Source organism: Aptenodytes forsteri, unplaced genomic scaffold (genome assembly GCF_000699145.1).
Source record: "Aptenodytes forsteri isolate BGI_AS27 unplaced genomic scaffold, ASM69914v1 Scaffold147, whole genome shotgun sequence".
NCBI lineage: Eukaryota > Metazoa > Chordata > Aves > Sphenisciformes > Spheniscidae > Aptenodytes > Aptenodytes forsteri.
This window is the reverse complement of record NW_008795320.1, coordinates 2,038,420-2,047,374: the sequence shown is the minus strand read 5'-3', so window position 1 is coordinate 2,047,374 and position 8,955 is coordinate 2,038,420. Positions and strand designations below refer to the sequence as shown.

At 64.6% G+C, this 8,955-nt stretch overlaps 2 protein-coding genes across 2 annotated transcripts in view; one reads left to right on the top strand and one right to left on the bottom strand.

The window, feature by feature from the left end:
• RNF126 (ring finger protein 126) overlaps positions 1 to 1,101 on the bottom strand; it is a 22,575-nt gene extending 21,474 nt beyond the window's left edge. The window contains exon 1 of the mRNA XM_009279903.2: positions 982 to 1,101. Within this exon, the coding sequence (XP_009278178.1) occupies positions 982 to 1,101 (120 nt within the window). The remainder of the gene's footprint in view (positions 1 to 981) is intronic.
• A 179-nt stretch (positions 1,102 to 1,280) lies between these two features.
• Positions 1,281 to 8,670, top strand: FSTL3 (follistatin like 3). Its single transcript, XM_009279902.2, has 5 exons — positions 1,281 to 1,488; positions 2,499 to 2,684; positions 5,763 to 5,978; positions 7,766 to 7,993; positions 8,109 to 8,670. Exons 1-5 carry the CDS (start codon positions 1,281 to 1,283, stop codon positions 8,159 to 8,161), a joined length of 891 nt encoding a protein of 296 aa, XP_009278177.1. The 3' UTR covers positions 8,162 to 8,670.
• The last annotated feature ends 285 nt before the right edge of the window (positions 8,671 to 8,955 follow it).

Genomic DNA, 8,955 nt, shown 5'->3' with positions numbered 1-8,955 from the left:
CAGAAACCCGTTTTACCGGGAGGCGCTCGGGTGCCAGGCGGTGGCAGAGCGGTGCCCGGCAGTGCCGCTCAGGTGGCCCCTGTCCCTCCCTGGAGGCAGCTGCCTCCATCAGGCTCGCTCCTGGGGCTGCCGCAAGCGGGAGCAAGCACCCAGGGTCCCACGTGGCCCCGCTGCCACGTCCCCCTGGGATGGGGGCGATGGGGGCAACAGCCTGGCTGGCCCCACCAGCCCCCCCACACTGCTCCCAGGACAGCTGCCTGGGAGGGGATCCCTCACCCCAGGCTGGGGGGCAGGAGAGCTGCGCTCCGGAGCTTTGTGAGCTGGGTAGGGAGAACTGGGAACGGCGGCCGGTTCATGATCTGGGTGTGGAGTTTGCAGCTTGAACCCCTCCCGGTTCAGCTGACCATGCTGGCAGCTCTCGTGGGTGCTTGGGAGATGTCCGGGCTCTTTGGTAGCTGTTTCCTTGCAGAGAAGCCATCCCGGCACCCAGGCCAGCCGGGACCCTGGTCTGGGGCTCCAGCAGCCCTTCCCAGCAATGCGGAGCTGTGGCTGCTACTACCAGCATCGGCTCTCCCGCAGAGGCTCTGGAGTTTCCATCTTCCCCCTCACACAGTCCCGTTTGTCTCCATCACTCCCTGCCAGTGTGGGCAGGCGCTGTGCTCCCTGGATAGCGGCAGGTCAGGATGCCCTGAAGGATGGGGGAGGCTCCCGTGAGGCCCCTCGTGCTGCTGCAGCCCCTGGGATTGCGTTTGGCATCGCCCCAGCCTGCAGGATTTCCGCTTGCTGCTTCGCAGGGTCAAGTACAAGTGCTGGAAGGCCCCGGGCAGGGACATGCTGCGTTCCCCCCTGGCCAGAGCCCAGGTCCTTCAGCCATGCTGAGCGCGGGAGTGCTGCACCCTTGTGGCTGAGGTGCCGAGGATGGGGCGCCCTGAGAGCCCCGCACTGGCCCCCTCCAGCCTGCAGCCGCCTGGCTCTGCTCACAGGGCGGGTGGGCTCTGTCCCCTCCTGCCTGAGGCGCATCCCTTGTCGGTGTCTCCACACCCCAGCGTGGCTTGGAAGGCGGCGGGTGTCCCGCTGCCGCTGGCCAGGGGTGTGCCCCATAGGCCGGACACGTGGGCAGGGGGTGCGTGGGTCCATCCTGTTGCAGGTGGGATCACTCTGCATGTGGCTGTGCCCATGGGCAGCAGTTGCAGGGCGAGCACGGTCCAAAGCCAGCACACGACTCCTGGGGAACTCGGTACCGTGGGGGAATTGGGGTCATGGGGTGCTGTAAAGGAAAAATGGGCTTGAAAGAGCAATTAGACAAATCCATGGGGGATAAGCCCACTGATGGCAGAGGTGCGTTGGCCTGGCTGATGCTTCCAGAGGTGTCCAGGCAGCAGGTTCCCGCAGCCCAAGGGTTTGCTCCATTCACGGCCGCCCTGCGGAGCTGTTGCTGGCTGCAGCTGGGCCAGGAGCCCCACATGCTTTCGGACGAACCAAAATCGGGTGCGTGGTGGGTGGGGATGACACACACCTGGGGTCCAAGGTGGGTGCTGACTCTGGTTTGGAGCAGGGTGAATCCCTACTTCTGGAGGGGAGCGACTCCAGCCTGGCACTGGCAGGATCTGTCCCTTCCCCCATCCCTCGCTCACATCTTTAGCTGTTTAACAAACCTCAAACGCAGCTAATGAGAGCATAAACCCAAATAAGCGTCAGAAGAGGCTGGTTTGCAGAGGCGGAAATTGCAAAGGAATCACTCACAAAAAAAAAAAAATAACTGATTCGCTCGTGGGGTTAAGGAACAAACAGGCTTTTGACTCAGAGGGATCCAATGCCGCTGGACTGGCCCCATCCCAAGGGCTGTGTCAAGTGCCCTGTTCTCCAGCCGGTGGCTTGGCTGCTCCTCGCAAAGGCCGTGCGTGTTGGGCCCCCGTGCCGTGGGGCCAGTCCCTGTCCCTCCGTGGGGCGGCTGGCGCATGCCAGGGATCCAGCACTTGCAGCACAGGCGCCCATCAGCCCCGCTTTGGGTGTCCCTGCGGAGAGGTGGTGGGGGCTGGAGCCTCCCCTCTGTGGGGTCAGGCAGGAGTTAGGCAGCGATGCAGGGAGGGCAGGGCAAGGGGGTAAGCTGCAAGCCCACACCCTGGCTCGCTGGCTGGGCATCTCCCAGAGCATCGGTTGCGAGTGCTGGGATAGCTGGTGCATCCCTGCGGCCCCAGTGCTGGGTTTGGAGCCTGTTGCCAGAGGACACAGGCTGTCGAACCCTGGGGTGTTGGGACAGCAGTGCAGGCGCAGAGCTGCCGCACTGTGCTGGGGGCCCACAGGGACACCTGCTCCGGGACAGTCCTTGTGCCACAGGAGAGGTGGGAGCCAGCTCGTCCCATGCTGAACCTTCCTGGGCAGCGGTGCGGTCCCCATGCCTCTGCCCCGTGGGTGGCCCGGCCATGGCCGGGGTCTCACTGCCCTTCGCGTGGTGGCACAGTGCAGCGGCGACCCCTCACCCTCTGTTGTCTCCGCAGGTGGGATCTGCTGGCTGCAGCAGGGGAAGGAGGCCAAGTGCACCATGATCCTGAAGACGGGTGTGACGTGGGAGGAATGCTGTGCCAACGGCAACGTGGACGTGGCTTGGTCTAATTATACCTACCCAGGCAACAAGATCAGCCTGTTGGGCTTTCTGGGGCTGGTGACCTGCCACCCCTGCAAAGGTGAGTGTGGCTGTGGGGCAAGTGGGCTGCGGCAGGGCTGAGGTCTGCTCAGGGAGGATGCTCGGAGCCCTGGGGAGGATGCTTAGAGCCCGCAGCTCTGGGTGAAGTGGCAGCGATGGGGCTGGGCTGCCCCTCACCAGGCAGGGATCTCCAGTGCCCTCCTGGGCTGTCTGGGATGGCACAGGGACCCCGGGGACTGCCGACCCCGTGCTCCTGCTGCTGCAGCTCTGGGATGGATGCTGCCATGGGGCCAGGGCTCATGGGACAGCCTCCGTCCCCTGGCAGCTCTCACTTTGTGTATATTTTTGTATCCTACTCTGCGGAGTGGGATGCATGACCTGGGTCTTGGCTGGGCAGCCCGAGTGCGAGGAGCCGAGCTGGGACTCCCTGTTCCCAGGTTAACTCTGCTGTGGCTGGGGCCTCCCACCCCTGCCCTCGCCAGGTCTGCTCAGAGGGAAACTTCTTAGGTTTTTTTAAGGAAAAAAGATCTATTTCTTCCCCTCTGCTCCCCTGCCTCCTCCCAGCATGTGTGTGAAATGGCTTTATGTAACGGGCAGTTCCAGAAGTGGAAACTCTCCAGCTGTGAGTTCCAGCCCCGCCAGATGTTTTGGCGCGCACCGGAGGCGCAGATCCCCCAGTCGCACTTGCGTGGCCGTGTGAGAACATGCTCGAGGACCTGCTGACCGCAGTAGGCAGGAGCAGGTCTTTGGAAGGTCACATCGTTATTTGCTTAAAGAGGGGGAAAAAGGCTCTTAACAAAACCGCTTCTTCCAGCGCCTCTGCACCCCCTGGTGCTGTTGTCCCGGCTGGTCCTCGGCCCTGTCCTGGCGAGGCTCGGGATCACACCCTGTGCCAGCTGAAGGCTGAGTGAGATTCTGGCCCTGGCTTTCTGCCCCATCTCCCACCATGGGCTCAGCCCTGTGGCGGCCAGGCAGGCTGGCCCCACTTGGCGGGTGCCAGGAGCACCGGGACCCTCTCCAGGGGCTGGCTGGGGAGCATGGGTCCCCCCCATGTGTGGGGCAGAGCGCAGTGGGGACGGGCAGCCCTTGTCCCAGGGGTCTGCCTTCACCTCTGTGGGGAGGCTGGGGGACACGGGGGGCTGCTGGCGGCCACAGACCGCACTGGGGGCTGTGGCTCCTGGGGATCATTGGGGTCTGGGAGCAGGACCTTTGCTGAAACCGCCGGAGAGCCCGGCCGGCACGTACAACACAACTCCCCACCCTTCAGAAAGCCCCTGCCTATCCCATCCAGATGGAGCTGGTGCTGCTCCCCACCGGGCTCCAGTGAGCCGGAGGCCTTGGAAAAGGGTGGATGAGACGAGCTGTGCTCCTGCTCCCCGGGCTCGCGGGGCCGGGAGAGGTTACTCCAGGATAAAGTGGGCTGCAGCCACCAGCCCTGTGCCAGCAGCCGGGGAGGCTGAGCCCCACGGGAAGGTGCTGGCCAGACCCCGGGGGCTCCACAACGGGCCTCCAGTGGGGAGGCAAAATTCCTGGCTCCAGCTGCTGGGGACATGGTGTCCCCCCCGGGGACCCAGCGCAGGGAGGGGTAGCTGGGCTGTGGGGTCGGGGTCATGTGCGGATGGTCCCGCTGCCTCCCTCCCTTGCTCGAGACAGTCTGGACGGCCGGACCCTGCCGCGCTGGTGGCAGCGTCCCAGAGTGGAGGGCAACAAGGGTCCTGCTTGCTCCAGCAGCCATGGGGTGTGGGTCATGCCCCTCTGTCCCAGGGTCTCACCCCTGCAGCTTTCAGCAGAGATGCTGCAGGGGCTCAGCCTGCCGCTCTCCCCTTCCCTTGGATAGGCCCCAGCTATGGAAATCAGGGAGCAAACCGGGAAACTGTCTGTCTCCCACCAGGGAATTTCCCATGGGGAGAGCTGGGCCAAGCAGATGGGGAATTTCCCCCTCCTCCTCCCCGCCCCTGTCTCCCAAAGTGACCCGTCTCCCACAGGGAAATCCCCCTCTGTACCTCCCAACAGCTCCCAGCACACACCCTGTCTGCAGGAATCCCTCCTGCTTGGGGGTGAATCCCTGTCTCGGGAAGTTTCTGGGTCCTGCCTGGCCTTCCTCCCCACGGGTGCTGATGGAGCCACATTCCTGCATCTGGAGGCAGCCCTGCACCCCCCAACTCCCGGCATCACCCGCATCCTGGGGAGCTCAGGGGGCAAAGGGTCCTTTTGGGGTAAGGGCTGTGCACGTTGCTTTGTGGGGGGTGAGAGGCTTCCAGCCACCCCAGCCAGAAGCCCCCATCCCTGCCGTGGGCTGGGCGCTGACCCCTCTGCCTCTCCCCATGGAGGCACCAGCATCCGGGACGGGCCCCTGGTCGGAGCTGGCGTCTCCCTCTCCAATTCCCGCCAGTGTGGGCACGGCCCCGGGGCAGCGCTGGGCGCTGGTGGGACCTTCTGAACCCTGTCCCCGTACTGGCCAGGAGGCGACCCAGGCGACAAAGCGGCCGCCTGTCTGGGGATCTGCACTTGCTGCTGCGTCCCGCTCTTGTGTTCAAGTCACGGAGGCCTGGAGCGAAACAGGGCTGGGTATTGTCTGGTGGAAGCGGCGTTCTTGATTACCCAGACAACTTGTGAAGCCTAGTTCCTTCTGGAGGAGCTGGGGCCTTGCAGAGATAGATTTTTCCATTGCACAAGAAAAAGAAATGCCTCCTTCCAAAAAATAAATACATAGAAATGAGTTAGCTGGTGCTGAGTGGAGGGCCGGGGCTCTGGCTGGGGTGAGTGCTGGATGATCACGCAGAGCTCCAGCCAACGACCTGCTCCTTGGCGGAGCTGAGCAGATCCAGATGCTGCTTGGGGCAGCTCGGCGTCAGCATGCATGTTGTGACCCCGGGAGGGATTCGGGACCCCGAGGGCTGATGCTGGCCCCGTCCTGATCAGTGCCACCTGGCATGGCCATGGGGCCAGGGTGCTGGCCAGCCCGGGCAGGACGGGGTCCCCGAGGGCTGATGCTGGCCCCGTCCTGGTCAGTGCCACCTGGCATGGCCATGGGGCGGGGTGCTGGGCAGGACGGATCCTTCCCAAGTGAGTGGCAGCTGCTGCCGCTTCCTCACGTGCTGCTCCCCTCTGTCCCCAGAGAGCTGCGAGGGGGTGGTGTGTGGCCCCGACAAGGTCTGCAAGATGAAGCACGGGCGCCCCCAATGTGCCTGTGCCCCCGACTGCTCCAGCCTGCCCCGAAAGCTGCAGGTCTGTGGCTCCGACGGCTACACCTACCGAGACGAGTGCGACCTGCTGACGGCCAAGTGCAGAGACCACCCCGACCTCGAAGTGATGTACCAGGGCAAATGCAAAAGTAGGTCCAGTCGTGCCCCCACCCCATTCCGTCCCGTCCCCATCCTGTCCCGTCCCCTGTGGTTCTTGTGCTCCCAGCTCCGTGTGGGACTGGTCCAAGCTGCGCCCACGTGGAAAGAGATGAACGGCAGTGCGGGTCCCCGGGCCCACGCGCTCACCGGCTCTCCTGGCACACCGTGAGCTGCTCTGGTGCGGAGAGGAAGGGTTGCCCTGCCGTGTCGTGCTAGCATGTCTGGGCACGTCCTCCCCTCTCCCACCGGGGTCTCCCCCGTTCTCTCCCCCCTGCCTCCCGTGGGCAGCGTGTCCTGGGGAGGAGCCGTCCTGCCCTGAGCACCGGCTGCTCCCACTGCCCCGAGGCCAGCGGCTCCACCAGCACAGCACTGAGGGTTTGTAACCGGTGCCCGGCCCTGGCTGTGCCCGAGGAGGGAAGGTCTGCCCCGGCGCAGGGCTTCGCCTGCGGCACGTGGGGCTCTGTGCCTGGTGAGGGGGCATTGCTCCGCAGCCAGCCCAGCGCTGATGGGCAGCAGCGGCCCCTGGCCCGCAGGGGAGTCACCCCTCGGCATCGCCCTCGCTATGCTGCCTGCAGCCGGCTGGAGCTGCTCCGAGCTGGCACCCGCCCGGCTGGCACCCGCCGGCCGCCCAGGGCCCTGGCCCGGCCACCCCAGCGGGGACGCGGCAGCGGAGCCTCCTGTGATGCCGATGCAGCCTGTCAGTGCAACAGGGGTTTAGCCTCGCCGCAGGCTGAGGAATAACAGTCCATAAAATGTCACTTACAAACATCAAGCCCCTTTTTTTTGTTGTTTTGTTAAAGAGAGCAGCAATCCTCCTTGCCCTGCCAAGAACTGTCAGAATTATTATGATTATTTTTGCCAGCCCTCCTCTCTGAAATGCTTTGCCTGTCAAGCTCTGGATTGCACAGGGAAATGTGGGGCAAGAAATGTGAGTTGCGAGCTGGGAGTTGCAGATGCCAAATCTCCTTCCAATCCGGCAGGGAAAGAGAGGAAGGCGGAGGAACGGCGTTGCGAAGTGTTTACGGTGTCCGGGGAGTGCTGTGGGTCCTGCTGTGCCCCCGCTGCTGCCGTGGGCTTGTGCCGGGGCAGGGGGGCTGTGGGGCTGGCAGGCTGCACAGACTCCGGGGTTTTGCTACAGGATGGGGGGCTGCACGAGCCCCCCACTCTGCGCCAGCCCAGCAGAGCTCGATGCAGGGCCTGATCCTGTCCGCACAGGCTCCTGCTGCCCTCCGCCCCCGCGCACTCTTGCTTGCAGGGCTGGGCTGGGTCTGGGGTGACCTTGCCCTTCCCCTCTCGCCGGGGCACGTGGCGCGGCGGCTGCCAGCCTGGCCGGAGCGACTGCTGCTCCCCCTGCCAAGGCACCTGTGTGGGGCCGCTTGCTGCTTGCCCCGGCCAGGTCCCACTGCACCAAGCCAGGCTCAGCCCCACGCACTCAGGCTCTCCAGCCGGACATCAGCTCCCCCCACGTGGCGAGGCTCCGGCTGAGGCCGTGCCCAAGGGCTGTGGGGCCACGTGGTCCCTCGCACCTGGGATGTCAGCCCCTGCCAGCTCCTGTCCTCGGGAGTGGCGGCGATGGGGGAGCTTGGGACCATCCAGCCCCTGGCTCCACTACTGGTCCCCTGGTAGCTAAAGGCGGGAGGGGGCCCGAGCTGCCCAGGTTTCCCTGGGACGATGCCTGCTGCCCGCCTGGGTCGGAGGAGCCGTGGGAGGAAGACAGCTATTCCCAGCTCACCCCAGCCAGGGAGGCTCAGCCGCAGCCACGTGTGCTTCCCCGCAGAGTCCTGCTCCAGCGTGGTGTGCCCCGGCACCCACACCTGCGTGGTGGACCAGACAGGCAGCGCCCACTGTGTGATGTGCCGGACGGCTCCCTGCCCCGAGCCCACCAGCCTGGACCACGCCCTCTGTGGCAACAACAACGTCACCTACCCCTCGGCGTGCCACCTCCGGCGGGCCACCTGCCACCGCGGCCGCTCCATCGGCGTGCGCCACTACGGGAGCTGCTCGGGTGAGCGGGGCGTCCCGGGGGCAGGCAGCAGGGGGGAGTGGGCTCGGACCCCCAGCGCCCAGCTGCCCCTTGCACACCCCTCACCATTTCTCCCCCTCTCCTGCTCCGTTTCCAGCTGCGGCCAAATTCTCCCCGGAGACGGACAACGCCGAAGAGAACTACGTGTGAATCCTCCCTCGCTGCAAGGCCGGACCCAGGAGACAGGGGCATTATGTGTATATTGTACAAACCGTATACCTGATATTTATTAAGATAAAAAGATCCTTATTTATACCTGTGTATGTTATGCAGTCGCAGGGGACCCGATTCTCAGTCCTGCCGGCTGGGGAGCAGGGGAGGGGGCTCCCAGCCCGATGGCCGGAGCGATGCTGAGCCACCCCAGGGATGCTCCGGTGCCTGGCAGAGCTCTCTGCCGGCCAGCGCCTGCTCCCGGCGCTCGTACAGCCCTTCCTCGTGGCTGGCGTGGTGCTGAGGGTCCCGCGTGTTGCGCCCCCCCCCCCCCCCCCACGTGTCCTTGGCCTGCAGCCCTGGGCCTATTTATTTTTGGATTGAATTCTTGGTACTCTGCTGACGTTTCTGGCCGGGACCTCGAGGTCTAGAGGGAATCTGCGCTTTCGCCTTCCCCGGAGGGGCTCAGCCCCAGCTGCCAGTGGCAGGAAAGGCAGCACGGTGCTGCATCAGATTGGAGGTAGATAGATAGATATAAAAATAAAAACATATATGTATGTATGTTATTTTCTCCTAAAGTTTTAGCATGTGTATGTTAAAACGGATTTTAGTTTAGGTTTTCCTGGGCTCGTTCAGACCAGGCTCCCACCCGTCTTCGGAGGTGATGCCGGCGCCCGGAGGGCTGGTGTGATGGCGGCTGGGCAGCGCTGCCCACCGTGGGCCATGGCAGCCCTGACTGAGGGCCACGACCGTTCCCCCCGGCCCGCCAAGCCCACCGCTGCCGCAGGGCGCCC

What these genes read in the sequence shown, in the direction of transcription:
- FSTL3 (XM_009279902.2), top strand. Translation starts at nt 1,281, where the DNA reads ATGGGCTTGAAAGAGCAATTAGACAAATCCATGGGGGATAAGCCCACT. An exon ending in TTCGGACGAACCAAAATCGG is followed by an intron (nt 1,489 to 2,498) that starts GTGCGTGGTGGG and finishes TTGTCTCCGCAG; the next exon opens with GTGGGATCTGCTGGCTGCAG. An exon ending in GTACCAGGGCAAATGCAAAA is followed by an intron (nt 5,979 to 7,765) that starts GTAGGTCCAGTC and finishes GCTTCCCCGCAG; the next exon opens with AGTCCTGCTCCAGCGTGGTG.